Raw genomic sequence first — 16,084 nt, forward strand, 5'->3', positions numbered from 1 at the left:
CAGAACTCTGGTCATTAACCCTCGTATAGAAAAAAAATATAAAGCTGCCCCTTCAGACCCGGCATACATTAAAGGGCCGGTACCACTAGACTCACTTGTAGTTTCCAACGCACGCAAGAGAGCAAACTCGCAAACATCTGGTGATGCCACACCACCAGATAAAGAGTCTAAGTTACTTGACGCATCAGGAAAAAGAACTGCGTCTCAAGCAGCAAACATGTGGCGTATTGCCAATACACAGGCATTGTTAGCCAGATATGATAGGGCACATTATGACGAGTTAGAGTCACTAATGAGACACCTCCCTCAGGTACAGGATAGAGCTAACAAACTCATCCAAGAGGGTAAAACCTTATACAAAGCCCCCACACAGTCCACTTACGGCAAGGGCTACCAAAGGGGTGGTTACAGGGGTAACAATAACAAGGGCAGAGGTAAAAATAACAACTCCTGCTCTACCACTTCCCCTGCCCAATGACTCCCTTCCCCCGTCCCATTCCACTCCTGTCGGGGGAAGACTCCAACAATACCTGCCAGCATGGCAAAACATCACATCAGACAGGTGGGTGTTACAAATAATTCAATCAGGTTACTGTCTGGAACTAAAGTCTACCCCCCCCCCCCCCCCCCCCAAACATACCACCCAGGCAGCGTCCAATGTCACAGGACCATTTAACATTGCTCAGACAAGAGGTAGCATCCCTTTTGCAGAAAAATGCTATAGAAATAGTTCCAGAGCATCAGAAAAACAAAGGAGTATACTCGCTTTATTTCCTAATACCAAAAAAGGACGGATCTCTAAGACCCATCCTAGACCTCAGACCTCTAAACATTTACATACCGTCGGATCATTTCCATATGGTCACACTCCAATAGGTCCTTCCACTACTGGTACTAAACGACTTCCTTGTCAATCTAGATCTCAAGGACGCCTACTTTCATATTCCCATTCATGCAGCGCACAGAAAATATCTCAGATTTGTGCTAGACGGACAGCACTACCAGTTCAAAGTGCTCCCATTCGGAATCACAACTGCGCCATGGGTGTTTACCAAATGCCTAGCAATAGTAGCAGCACACTTAAGACAACCTATTCTTGTCTTTCCGTATCTGGACGACTGGCTCATAAAAGCCAACTCATACAGCCAGTGTGTACAACACATGCACGCTACCATTCAACTGCTTCACGACCTAGGATTCACAGTAAATCACACCAAGTCGCATCCACAACCCTCACACATACAACAGTATCTCGGCGCTACAATAAACACCCAACTAACACTAGCTTATCCCTCTCCAGCCAGGATAACAAGTGCACAAACTCTCATAACAATATTCAAACCGCAACACTCGCTGCCAGCTCGAGTGTTCATGCAGCTCATAGGAATGATGGCATCTTGCATATTTATAGTACCTCATGCAAGATTGCAAATGCATCCACTGCAAGAGTGCCTAGCACGACAATGGAACCAGGCGCAAGGTCAACTGACAGATCTAGTGTTGGTAGACGGTCGGGCTCATCGTTCTCTGCAATGGTGGAACACCAAAAACCTTTCCAAAGGGCGACCGTTTCTAGAGCCAGTTCCTCAAATAGTCATGACAGCAGACACATCGCTCTCCGGCTGGGGAGCTCACCTACTGCATCACACAATGCAAGGCAGGTGGACACCGCAACAAAAGCTACTCCACATCAACCACTTAGAATTGCTAGCTGTGTTTCTAGCCCTAAAAGCTTTTCAAACTCAAGTGTCAGGCAAAGCTGTCTTAGTCCGCACAGACAATATGACAGCTATGTACTACATAAACAAGCAAGGAGGGACACACTCTCTGCAGCTCTCTGTTAGCACCGCAGATATGGAGATGGGCTATACCACTAAAGATCTTCCTATTAGCCCAACACGTCCCAGTAGTACAAAACACTATGGCAGATATGCTAAGTCCACAAACGCAGCAAATCCACAAGTGGGAACTTCATCCACAAGTTCTTCATCCGATCTTTCAAATGTGGGGACAACCTCAAATAGACCTCTTTGCCACCCACAAAAACGCAAAATGCCCAAACATTGCCGTCCGATACCCACACCCATTGTCCAAAGGCAATGCGATATGGATGAACTGGTCCAAACTATTTGCGTACGCTTTTCCTCCTCTCCCACTACTTCCATTAGTGCTACGCAAGCTACAGCAACATTCCCTAACGCTCTTCCTAATCGCTCCAACTTGGGCCATACAACCGTGGTACCCCACGCTGTTACAAATGTCCGTAGTACCACACCAAAAACTAAACCTATCTCCACGCCTATTAACGCAGAACCATGGAGAGATCAGACACCCGGACCCAGCTCAGCTCAACCTTGCGATCTGGCTCCTGAGGTCCTAGAGTTTGGTTACCTCAACCTTCCCCCAGAATGTATGAACGTTATCAAGGAAGCTAGACGCCCCACTACTAGAGCATGTTCTGCTGCTAAGTGGAAAAAGTTTGTCATATACTGCCAAAACAACCAAATTAATCCTTTAGACGTGTCTATTCAACATATCATCGGATATTTATTACACCTTCAAAATTGTAATTTAGCCTACACGTCTATTAGGTTACACCTTGCAGCCATTGCGGCATACTGACAAAATAGGCAACTGTAGGAAGGTAGATCCCTGACTATTGTTGCCCCCAACTTTTTGCCTGGTGTTTTGCTGGTTTTCTGACTTAGTTGACCTGGGGCCATGCCATTCAGGACCCCAGGCCCACTGCTCTCTCTGTTAAAATGGATTCCATGTACCCTAGGTACATATCTGATTGGATACTGAGTCACCTTATCAGTCCCTGTACAGTATACCTTAGGTATCCAGGGCATAGGTGTACCCAGGGCCTACCAGGGGCTGAAGCATGTATTATGCCACCCCTGGCTGGCCATCCAAAACAGACACAACTGGCTGCTTGACAGCTGGGGCAAGGTGGTGTACACACCCTTTGCTTTAGATATAGTATTCCTATATCTAACCCTAAAATGGACACATATATTCCTATCAGTCACTCCTATGGCAGGCCTTATAAATCCTGAAGGCAGAGTGCTTGGAATAATGTGAAATGGTGCTCTGGCATGAGCTGAGCCCGTTTGCAGCTTGCGGAACCAAGTCCTAATAGCTGTTCCATGATAACGCTATACCATATACTCTTAAGTGCATTATGTACCTCGCGGTCATATGCTAACTTTGGTATAACATTATCAAAACATGTCGAGTAAGGTGTCATACGAATTGGAATACTAACCCCTCGCCAATTCTGGCGACGGGGTTAGTGTACCATACTCCATCCCTGCCACAATGGCGAAAAACAATCTGAGGATGGACAGGATGCCCATGCGCACTGTAGTCCGGGGGAGGAGCCACCTATCTCGTGATACTTCGAAGACTCTTCCAGGACAACAATGTGCAATCATCCGGACCCAACACTAGGCGGCGATCTATGCACAAGATATGAATGTCAGCAGCCCTACATGCCAAGAACAGATGCATACTGGTAAGTAGCATATTCCATACTTTTCTGAATAAGAGAGACTTTAGGTAATTACTTTGCAGAACAGCAATAGGCTTTGTAAGTTCAATAGCTGCAGTGGTTGCTAGAGGCAACACAATTCTAAACACAATTTAACATTGAAAATGGGTTTTTCTACATAAATGCAGTTGATTACTTTAAGGATTACTTTTCTAACCACAGGACTGGATCCTGGATTCAGTCCCGGGACCTAAGCTGTAAACAGTTAAGTGAAAGCATATTGGTTACAGTTGTGATTTTTAAAGAATATAAATGTATTTTCAAAGTTGACACTGAAACTTTTCAGTGAAAAACTAGCAATGTTATCCTATGGAAGGAAATTCAAGTCACAGGTAAAGTAGGTTCTTGTTACTTTTGTAATCTAATAATGGACTCCTAGGTTCAGCACTGGGACCGCTACCTAAGACATGTAAGTAATTACGTTTTAGTATTTAGTACGATTTTTAAGGAATATTTCTAGTTTGCAAAAATCGACAGTAGAAATTTTAGAGAAAAACAGTCAATGGTTTCCTATGGAAGGAAAGTCAAGTTACTGGTAAGTACAGTTAGGATTACTTTTGCTGTTCAGTACTGGGCTAAAAGGTACAGTACTGGCTGCTCTCCTGATCACAGGTGAGTATTTCGGAATTCGTTATTCGGCTGATTTTAGTTGAATATTTTAAAGTTTCAAAACTCACACACTTAGAAGAAATTTCAGTGAAAACCAGTCAATGTTAGCCTTTGGAAGGAAAGTGAGTTATCGGCTTTCAGGTGAGTACTCGACTGGTGGAGTTAAGGTTATGGGCATAGACTCAGGGGTCTCCCAGGGTCGGATAGGTACAGTTGGTACACCCTCAGCGGCACAGGGGCAGCCAGGTGCAGAGGTAGTTAGGCCCAATGTTATCCAATGAGAGGCATGGGGCCTACGGTTGGTGGCTGCTGGCTAGCAGGTCACGCGGCTGTGGGAGCTGGGCTCCTGGTCACTTGCTCAGGGCAAATGGGGAAGTAGGATAGGACAAAGGTTGCACTGCCAGAGGCACTCGGGCGGCTGGGTGCAGGGTGCTTTTGAGCCGCCGGGCGCTCAACGTTATTCAATGGAGATCTTGAAAAGGGAACAAAGGCTGCAGGCTCGGGGACGGAGGATCTTCTGGAATAGCCAACACTTTGAGGGGTAAGTTGGGATCTTGGAGGATAGGTAGGCACCCAGGAGTTGGGGACAGGGGGCCGTGGGGAGCCGGGTGCAGGAGTGTCTTTTGAGGTTGGGAAATCTTACCCCTGCTGGTCGCGGTTGGAGGGGTCCTTTGTCCTGAGACTGCAGGTATCGTCTGGGTAGTCGAGGAGGGTACCTGGGCACTGAATTCCAGGTCAGAATCGCCGGGGGGGGGCGTCATCAGGGTCTTGATTCACTCCAGCACAGGCCAGGCTGGGCGGGTGCAGAGTGTGCAGGGTTCGCGGTTCCCGGCTGATGCCATGGCTTGTTACTTGCTTTGAGCAGTACCACTGCTCGTGGGAGACCCAGGTAGTCAGAGTCACAAGGCATTCAGGTCCTCCAGGGTTCTTGAGGTTGCTGACCACTGGAGACGCCGGGGTTTTAGCAGGAGCAGGTTCGAGGGTCGACAGGCATGTAGGGCTGGGGCCAAATCAGTTGGTGTCTTCCTCTTTTTAGCAGCTGCAGGGCAGGTCTTCTTGTTCCTTGTTCTTCTTCTTTCTTTTTTCGTCATCTGGATCTGAGGAAGGAAGGTTCAGGGTGACCCTAAATACTAAATGTAGGGGCGTTACAGGTAGGGTAAGGGCAGGGACCAATTGGTCCCTGTCCTGGGGTGGGTACACCCCCTAGCCTGCTCCTCTCCTGTGGGAGGGGGGCAGGAGCCTAGCTGTGATTGAGCAGGGCTCCCCATATTCAAGATGGCTGGAGCCCGAGGTTGTGCTTCACCTCGCCTCTCCCACCTGAGTGGTGGAGTTCGCACAGGCTGGCACACCCTCCTTCCTGACGTAGGGTTTCCCGCCCGTCTTCCTGCCAGAGTGGGGGTCAGAACTGGTAGGGGGCCAGTTCCTGAGTACAGCAAGTGGCCTGGAGAAGCTCTCAAAGGTGGAATGCCTTTGAAGCTTCCCCTCCCCATCCTTGGGGAGGAGGCTTGGCACCTTGTCCCAGTATGTGCATTGTGGCAGGCCCAGGAGAGCGGGGGCTTTCCACCCCGGGGTCCAGCAAAATGTCTGCTGTGTGGCAGCCTAGGCAGCGTCTCAGACTAGACGTGGATTGTAGGTTAGGTTTCAGGGGGCTTCTCTAAGATACCCTCTGTAGTGCATTTGACATTAAATCCCACACTGGCATCAATGTGGGTTTAATGTGCTCAGAAGTTTGATATCAAACGTGTCAGTCTTCAGTGTAGCCATTATGGTGATGTGGAGTTTGTTATAACAAGTTCCCAGCACCATATATACTCTCTAAATGGCATCACTGCACTTACAGTGCCCAGGAATGGCCCTGGGTACTGTAGGGGCACAGGGCTCATGCACCTGTACCCACACCACTGGCATAGGGCACCCAGCTAGAGTGGTGGCTGATGTATGCCAGGGCAGTGGGTTTGTGGGCATGGCACACAGCGATGTGTGCCTTGCCGACTCTTTGTTTAGTTCTGCACCAGGACACTCAGCCTGCAAAGGCAGTGTGTGTGTGTCAGGGTACTGGGCCACTAAGGGTGGCACAATAAGTGCTTCAGCCCTTAGGGGTCTTCTCTGGTCACAATGCCCAGGGTACCTAGGGTACCATTTACTAGGGTCTGACATGTGGCCAGAGATGCCAATTGGGTTTAGGCTTTAGTACAGTTTTTAGGGAAGGAACACAAGCCCTGGGTACATGATTGGTAGGGACCTAGGGCACACCAAGGAAAAGTGCATCAGGTATCAGGCAAAAAGTGGGAGGGTACTGCAACAGAAACTCACTGTTCGAGGCATATGAGCTGCAGATTCTAAACTTTGCATTAGATGGCCACCTGGTGTTGGGCTCGGATGATTGCATGTTGTTGTCGTCTTGGAAGAAGTCTTTGTAGTCAGTCGATAGGTGGCTCCTCCAGGGCACACCAAGGAAAAGTGCATGAGGTATCAGTCAAAAAGTGGGGGGTTCTGCAACAGAAACTCACCTTCTTACATTTACTAAGCTCTACTGTATGGATATTCAAGACTGTCAAAAAGCTTTGGTGTGGCGAACTGCCCTAAAAATATTATTTACATACATATAATATACATTTAAATGAAGTTATTTTTGTCATTTTATTATGGTTGTAATAGATGTAGATATCCTCGGGATAAATAGTCTCATTTCCCGAACGAGTTACAAACGAACAGCTCTTTAGCAACATTAAGGCATGTTTCTGCCACGTGCACCTTTTCACAAATTGTTCGATCAGAGGAATTATGAGGAAAATGCAAATGATAGGGATCTAGTGGTACATTTAAGCAACATTACTATCATCTCTTTTGACTGGAATTGCCTGGTGCACTTTTTTATTTTTTAAACAAAAAAGAATAAAACATTGTGCCAAAATCTTAGTAGTTTCATTAAGGCTGTTGAAGCTCTTAGTAGGCACATTCTTTCATAAATTGTAGAGTAATTGTTTTTTTCTTTGTCATCCAGATGATTCCTCCCCGAGGTTGTGCTTATATTTCGATGGTTCACAGACAAGATGCATATCGTGCTCTTCAGAAACTTCGTGCTGGTACTTACAAACTTGTATCAAAAGTTGTAAAGGTAAGATGTCTGTACTTTACTGTGTAATTTCAAATTCAGTTTTGACAATTCCCAGTGTCTATGAATTGCTCTGCATTAGAGACAATTCAGGTCATGTGACACGCATGCTCAAAATGAGTCTAAAGATGTATTTCTGATAACGTCGTACCTGCAGATTCAACACCTTTAGAATATTCAAGGCACCAGACTGGATCTGGAGTATTCCCCCTCGAAATGGCTCCTCTATTCCGCTAGGAGGCGCTGCCACTACCCTGGGCCAGTATTTTTATTAAGCACCATTTACCTTCCGTTAACTCCCATAAACCATTCAGACTGTGTTCTAGGGAAGATATCTTCCACGAAAATAACAGGTTTCAAGCCATTTCATAACTTCTGGGACAAGTGTAAAGCATTTAAACAGCACCAAAGTAATTGAAGTAGAAATCAACACAACACAAGAAATTGACACCAATTTACAAAAGTATACTATATTTTTGAGAATTTAGTCGCCTAAACAAAAAAGATCCATTGGATGGTTCCAGTAAGATGAAATGTAAAAGCAATAACAAATAAATCTAAGCAATTTTGCTCTAACTCGAACAAGCCTTGGCAATCTCCACTCATTTGACACTTATAAAATCTCACTATGCATAGGCCGGTCTGAACCAGTTCCAGGGGCACACCAGCCCATGAGCTGGGGAAAGTCCGGCAGGGGAGAGGGGTGTAACCACCCCCCTCCTAGTCCCACCCATGGGGCAGGACTTAGACGCGTGCCAGCCCCCTTTTGCAGGATAAAGGTAGGAGCAGGCCCCCTTCCAAACTAGATCATCTTTGAATCCTGAAACTACTTTCCACGAAAGGAACTCAAGACTCTTCTCAAGATAAGGAGTAGTCACCCTGCAGCAGCAGGCACCATCCAAGCATCGCGGTCTGCTGTAAGTCTGTCCTCCGGATCAAGACTGCCCAGCTCGACGAGAACCGGCTTCCCTGGCACCTCTGACCTCTACCTACATCATCAGCCCAGCTGAGACCCGTGGGTGCGACGAGACCTCGAGGGACCGGCCATCTTCAAGACTGCACGACGCTTTCCCAGCACGACTACTGAGGGATCCTCACGTGAGTGCTTTGGGGTCCGAGAAGCCCCAACCCTGAGCAGCTCCAGCACCGAAGTCCAGCCCCCTTGCATCCACGAGATCTGCGTGGGGCCCTTCTGCTCTTTGCTGCTCACCGCGTTGTCCAGGTCACTTGCCCGTTGGCTAGTGGCCCTTCTGACGACGAACTACGAAGACCACACCGCTGGTCTGGTTGCTCCAGACTGGCCCTTGCTCCCCTCCAACAGAGGAGCACCCCGGACCCTCCTGGTCCACTCCAGACGCCATTTTAAGTCCACCGCGTGGGCTTGCTTTTGCCAAGAGTTGTTGCCCCAATCCTGGGTCCAGCGACGTCGACAGCAGATACCTTCGTGGGACAGCTCGCCCCTCCATCCTGGTCGCCGACAACGCCTCCTGGTCCGAGAGACTGCAGAGCCCACCGTCGCCCACTCACCTGGTCGAGGTGACTTCGTCCGGTGCCATCCTGGGGCCCACCTAATCACTGGCTAGTGATTCAGAACTTGGTCCCCTCTGCTTACAGGTCTTCATCTTCATCGATCAAGGCTTGGATCACCACGAACTTCTTCACTGGTCGCCTGCCAGCAACTTCTTTCTTCAGGCCCCATAGACTGCAACGAGGATCTCCGACGTCTTTTCAGCCCTATGCAGCCGCAGCCCCTGGGCTAGGTAACCTGAGCATTTCGGTGCTCCAGCATAGTCTAACTATCTAAGTGTCAGGATCCTTTGTCGTTTCAGCTCTACTTAGTCGGGTTCGCCCGAGAACACTAACTTTGCTTTTACTAGCCTCCATAGACTTTTTCCCGCCTTACGCGTGAGAGTTCCCACTCTGCACACGACGTCCCTAGGCCTCCTGCTTCTAATCTAAGGGTTCAGCATTGTAGGTCTAGCGTTTCTAAAGTCTATGAGAGTAGTACTTACCTGCTAGTAATTTCGCATTCCACTTCTTGTGTATATGGTTTTTCGTGCCCCTCGGACATTTGTGTAAATTGTGCGACTTTAAGTATTTTCTTAAGAGTTTTGTTATGTGCTTAGCTCCCTGACTCATAAAGAGATCAGGGTAGACTTGTTATAAATAAATATCCTTTTATTTTCATAACTTGTGTGGTGTCCTTTCACTTGGTGTTCAAGGGGTAAATGTCATGGTAAAACAGCTGGCTTAACACGCCCTCTAGAGTTTAGCCTAAAGACTGCACGTGTCCATGCTACTAGGATAGCTGGTCTATCAGGTTGACTTACAACCAAACATCAATAAGGGTTGTTTGGACTGATACATAGTGATCACTAGAATAGTGAGCACTGCATATCAGGCCAACTTCTCACATTGGTGGGCAGCGGTTGGGATTTGAGCTTGCTGTTGTTTTACCACACGTATCCTAAGAATATCATTTGAAAGATCACATAAGTACCAAGGTACATATAACTTAGCTTAGAATACTCTGAGTTCTACTGAACCAGCTGTTGTAGTTCAACAGGGCTTAGCACACCCTAAACTACAACTCTTAGCAAGGGATCAGTAGGCAAACAAATAGTGTAGGTAAGTGCACCACTTACACCTCACTAGAAAAGCATGTCTACCCATGGAGAGTCTTCAGAGACTCCCCTAGTGGCTAGTGACCCTCCACAGGTCATCTCAAGATATGCAGCTCTCAGTTTCCAGGAGATGAGACAAGTGTGTACCTCCAGGAAACTGAAACCGGGGTCTAACCCCACCATTCCCTTTCTGATAGGTCTCTTAGAGACATATGATGCTAAGAAAGCCTCTCATATAGATGGGAATATGCCAGCCTTAGAGGGTACCATTGGTGATCCAGACCTCCTTGACACTGACAAAGCAGTTGAGGAAGAAGAGGAACTCTCTGGGGATGAGACAGACAGGCCTGAACTGGTCAGCAGACTTGCTAGGGCCAACTTAGACCTACTTAGGGAAGGATCTGGGGGACCCCCAGTACTGACCCTAATGAGGCCTAACCTTGGAGTTAGGAGAGATAGATCTCCTTCTAGGGACTCCAATAGATCTCTGCACTCTAATGCCTCCTCTCAGAGGAGAAGGATTTCTCCCCAGAGGAGATTGACTTCCCCTCAGAGAAGAGAACATGAAGCAAGGATGAAACAGGCTAATCTAAGGATTGAAAGGGAAGAACTTGCCCTGGCCAAAGAAAAGTTTGCCTTTGCTAGAGAGCAGTAGATGTGTGGGACAGTTCCCACTGGTGGCAGCAATCTCCCAAGAGATAAAGAAAGGAGTTTAGATACTAAACACCTGCGTAAGATAGTGCCCCCCTTTAAACAAGGGGATGACATCCACAAATGGATGGCTGCTTTGGAGAGGGCCTGCACTGTCCAGTGCATCCCCCAAAGTCAGTGGGCAGCTATACTGTGGCTCTCCTTTGAAGGCAAAGGTAGAGATAAGCTCCTCACTACTAGAGTTGAGGATGCTAACAATTACCAAGTCCTGAAAAATACACTGGTTGATGGGGTTGGCTTAACCACTGAGCAGTACAGGTTGCTGTTCAGAGACACCCAGAAAACTCAGTCTCAGGATTGGGCTGACTTTGTTGATTGTGCCACTAAGGCTTTTGAAGGCTGGATACTGGGTAGTAAGGTTACTGATTTCAAAGGATTGTATAATCTAATTATGAGAGCAAGTCTTAAATAATTGTCAGAACCAGTTATTACACCAGCACCTGGTAGACTCTGATCTGACCTCTCCACAAGAATTGGGTAAGAGGGCAGACAAATGGGTCAGAACCAGGGTTAGGCCTAAGAACCAAGGTGGTGACCAAAAGAAGGAATCAACCAAGCCTCAAGAGAAGGGTGGGAATAAATCTTCAGATCAAACCACATCAGGGCCCCAAAAGTCCTCTGGAGGGGGTGGGTCCCAGAATCCTTCCAATACCCAAAAGAAACCTTATTGCCAAACCTGCAAGCAGGTGGGTCATTGGAAAACTGACATCAGTTGCCCAAAGAACCCCAATAAGGAAAACATACCCCCAAGTAAAACTTCCCAGCCTCCTGTTACTACTAGTAGTAATCCCCCAGGTGGTGGGAGTGCCCCCAAGAATTTGGGTGCATTTACTTTGGGAGTTCCTGGGGACTCTGGCCTAACCAGGTCCCATGACTTAGATACTCTTGTCTGTGAAAATGGCATGGGGTTTGCCAACTTCACTATTTGTCCCAACACTTTGAGCAAGTACAGACAGGAGCCCCTCATCAATGGTATAAAAGTTGAGGCCTATAGAGATACAGGGGCTAGCATCACCATGGTGACTGAGAGCCTAGTCCCCTCAAGGCAACTTTTACCTTGAGCCACATACCAGGTGACCAATATTGATGGATTGCAGAGAGATCATCCCATGGCAGTGGTAAATCTCAGCTGGGGAAATGTCACTGGCCCCAAGAGAGTGGCAGTGTCATCAAACTTGCCTGTAGATTGCCTACTGGGGAATGATTTAGAGATCTCAGCCTGGGCTGAGGTAGAGCAGGAAACCCATTTGAAAATGGTGAACCTCCATGGTAAGGTTAGTAGGGCAGTGATAGCCACAGCCCCAGTCCAAGATGTCCTCCCTGAACAGGTCAGGAGGGCTGTGCCAGTCACAGCCCAATCTCAGACAGCTTCCTTCCCAGAAAAGGTTAGCAGGGCTGTGATGGTCACAGCCCATACCCAAACTGAGTCCCCTCCTGAAAAGGTTGGTGGAGTTGTGATAGCCACAGCTCAAACTCAGATAGATAATAGTGTTGTGAAGCCTGAAACTATGGATCACTCCACTCAGACAGAGAGCATTGAGGAGGAAGAGAAATCTCCCTCCCACCAGACTTTAGGAAAGGATCAGCCTCCTCAGGGAACTGATCTGACCCCTTGTGAAGAAACTGCCCCAGAGGAAGTCAGGCCTAGCCTGGTAGAGCCTCTGATGTCAGTGGACCCTTCCAAGGTGGGGACCAGTCTGGAGCAGGTCACCTGCCCCTCTCTACCCTGCCTCAGTCAGCCCAGGGCTTTAGAGGTCAGGGAGGCCAGTGTTGGACCCCAAAGGGCCCCCTGTCCAAAAGAATCTCCCAATCAGCAGATTAAGGGCACTGAAGCTAGCAGACCTAGCCAAGTGAAAAAAAACACACTCCTGAGGGACCCCCCTTAAAATTAGTTAGGGACCTCCCACAGATGGACACTGTTGGGCACAGCCAAACTTGGGACCTGAGGGCCCCAGACCTTACCTGTCCCTCCAGTAAGCCAAACGGAGGGACCCAGCCTCCAGCTTTAGGTACCCAGAGGTTGACCCTGAGAGCTCCCAGCAACTCAGTCCTGGAAAGAAAGGCACACATGGTAGATAGTGATTGGAGGAAGTTGAGCCCAACATTAGTGGAGTCTCACTTCAGTACTCCATCACAGCACCAGCCTTTTACTTTGCCAAAACACACCACAGGTAGAGATTCCCTATGGTGGAGACCCTCAGATACCCTTAGGGTGAGGGATTGCTTAGTGGACTGTAGGAGAGTAGGGTCTGCAATCCTATGATCACCCAGATTTTTGCTTTTTGCTGCACTGGTTTACGACTTTCCCTGGCTGTGGGCCTGCTAATCAGACCCACAGCCTAGCTGTTCTCTCTATCCAAATTGTACTCAGGTACTGAATTGGCACTGGGCCCTCTCAAGTCCCTGTACCCAGGGCTGAGGTGTACCCAGAAGTCTCCCAGGGGCTGAAGCATGTATTATGCCACCCCTGGATTGACTAACTAAAACTGACGCAACTGGCTGCACGACAGCTGGGGCAAGGTGGTGTACTCACCCTTTGCTTTAGATATAGTATACCTATATCTAACCCTAAAATGGACACACAGATCTCCTATCAGTCACTCCTATGGCAGGCCTTAACAATCCTGAAGGCAGAGTGCTTGGAATCGTGTGAGATGGTGCTCTGGCATGAGCTGAGCCTGTCTGCGGCTTTCGGGATCTATCCCTTAGCCGTTTCCATGATATCGCATACCATATACTCTTAAGCGCATTATAATCCTTTATCAAAACATGTCGAGTAAGGTGTCATACGAATTGGAATAGTAACCCCTCGCCAATTCTGGCGACGGGGTTAGCATTCCACCCTTCTAGAGGGACACGACATGCATGTAACCTATAACCCGGTTAAAAGTCAGACAGAGCCTTAGCATCCACAAAATGGATGCTGCCACCGAGACACAAGTCTGCCCTCCTGCTGCTGGGAGTCCTCCCAGAGCAGGAGATAAGGACAAAGGGTTTCCTGCCAGGGGCGGTGCCAGCACCGTCCCAGACAGGGTTTTGTGTATTGTAGGTAGGCAGGGCTTTAGAGGAAGGTGACTGCACGTGGCACCCCGGTGCTCACTGTGCATAGGCTGGCTGGAACCAGTTCCAGGGACACTCCAGACCCTGTGCTGGGAAAAAGCCCGCCAAGGAAGTGGGTGTAACCACCCCCCTCCTGGTCCCACCCATAGGGCAGGACTTAGTCGCGTTCACTTGGTGTTCAAGGGGTATATGTGATGGTAAAACAGCTGGCTTAACACGCCCTCTAGAGTTTAGCCTTAGACTGCTCTTGTCCATGCTACTAGGATAGCTGGTCTAAAAAGGTTGACTTACAACCAATCATCAATAAGGGTTGTTTGGACTGATACAAAGTGCTCACTAGAATAGTGAACATTATATATCAGGCCAACTTCTCACACTCCCCTGCTCCAAACTCCACCTCTGCCGAAGAAAAAGGTCCTGTCCCTCCTCTGCCTTTGGGTCAAGGTCGGCACCGGGAACACGTTTCTAACGCCCTGCCTTCGGGCCTGGCCCGAAACAAATATTAAAGCCTTCCATCTCGATATTGAGTCGGCCACATTCGGGCACCAAGCCAAAACAATCGACATCGAGACCCAAACACGTTTTGGAGTCAACTTCTTCGGTACCGAAACTGAAACCATCTTCGGATCCGAATGCTTCGGTACCGAAAACCTCGGCTCTAAAAATATTGGCACGAAAGATAAAATGGCTCCGACTCCATCAAAGGAGCCTCGTTTTGACGCCTTGCCTTCAAGCCCAAACCCGAAACAAAAAGAACTGGTCATCAATCCCAAAACTGAGCGTATTCAAGCAAAATTGCCATTAAAACGCAAATCAGATACCGTGGACACTTACCACATTCCTCTCAAGAGAAAACATGTTGGTACTAACCCTCTCCTCCTCCTAACGTCTCCTTCCCCACCTAACCCAAATTTGTTGGTAACACCCACAGACATCTGACAACCAGGATGACGGGGACGGGGTCGATGATAATAGTCCTGATCCATGGGACAATTATAACACATATAACGATCCAGATCTATACCCTACAAAAGCCTCTCCACCTGATGATATTGTAGGGTACATAGAACTAATAAATAGGGGTTCTGAATATCATGGAGTTCAGCTTCATAAAGAGTCACTTGAGGAGAATTTTCTCCTTCAGACACTAAGCTCTTCCCAAAGATCCACTCACACACTGCCCATACTTAAGGGTATGCTAAAACATGCAACAACATCTTTAAAGATACAGTTTGCCTATAAATTCTTACACCAAGGGTAGATAAAAAGTATAAATCTGCACCATCAGATCCAGTTTACATCAAGGGTCAATTACCGTTAGATTCCTTAGTGGTTGCTAATGCCCTTAAACGTGCAATCTCCCAAACATCGGGGGATGCCCCTCCTCCATACAAGGAATCTAAACTAATAGATGCCTCAGGAAAAAGAGTAGATGCACAGGCAGTCAATCACTGATGTATTGCCAATACCCAGGCTCACTAGCTATATACGACAGAGCGCACAACGACGAATTGGAACAATTGCTCCAATTTCTACCTGATGAACATAAGCATAAGGCACACACCCGAGTCCAGGAAGGAAAGCTAATTGCAAACACTATTAGATATGCTTTAGATGCAGCTGACACTGAGGCTCATGCAATCAACACCAGTGTCTTGCTAAGAAGGCACGCCTGGCTTGGAATTTCAGGGTTTAAACCCAAAGTAAAGGCTGCTATCTTAAACTTACCTTTTGATAAAGAGCATTTCATTGGTCCTGTTGTACACACTACCTTAGAGAAGATGAAGGACTCAGACATTTAAAAATCTATAAGAGCCCTACAGTCCCCATCCAATCAGGGTTCTTTTTGTCGCTCCTTATACGGGGCGGGGCTACAAAAACATCTACAGACAACACCTCTACATCATATAAAGGCAACAGTCAGTTATCCTCTTCAAGAGGTTACTTTCGAAGCTGATTTAGAGGCAAATAATGGCAAGGGAAGAGGTAAAGGTTCCACGCTCCATACATCAGCAAACAAACAGTGGCTTGCCTCCCCTTTCATTCTACACCTGTCTGGAAACTTCTCTCTCAATTCCTCCCCGTCTGGCGTACAATAACTTCAGACAGATGGGTTTTAGGAATTATCCAATCTGGTTATTGCCTGGAGCTCACCAACAATCCCCCAAACATTCCTAACGTTCACACAAAATGTCACCAGAGCATCTACACCTCCTCAAACAGGAGGTTCACTCTCTTCTGCAAAAGGGAGCTATAGAGCCCGTACCTTTACAATATCAAGGATCGGGCGTGTACTCCCTATACTTTCTCCTACCAAAAAAGGACGGCTCTCTCAGGCCTATATTAGACCTCCAAAAGCTAAATCAATATTTTCACTCTGATCACATTCATATAGTCACTCTTCAACAAGTG

General features: G+C 47.7%; 1 protein-coding gene across 3 annotated transcripts in view; it reads left to right on the forward strand.

Annotated features, from left to right (window-relative positions):
• Window positions 1-16,084, forward strand: part of SCAF8 (SR-related CTD associated factor 8) — a 1,826,711-nt gene that overhangs the window by 659,083 nt on the left and 1,151,544 nt on the right. For all 3 annotated transcript variants that reach the window (XR_013596231.1, XR_013596230.1, XM_078649179.1), the window contains exon 15: window positions 7,167-7,280. Coding sequence is in view for 1 of the 3 variants with exons in the window: in XM_078649179.1 (XP_078505305.1) it covers window positions 7,167-7,280 (114 nt within the window). In the remaining 2 variants the exon portion in view is untranslated. The remainder of the gene's footprint in view (window positions 1-7,166; window positions 7,281-16,084) is intronic.

Source organism: Lissotriton helveticus, chromosome 6 (genome assembly GCF_964261635.1).
Source record: "Lissotriton helveticus chromosome 6, aLisHel1.1, whole genome shotgun sequence".
Classification (NCBI taxonomy): Eukaryota; Metazoa; Chordata; class Amphibia; order Caudata; family Salamandridae; genus Lissotriton; species Lissotriton helveticus.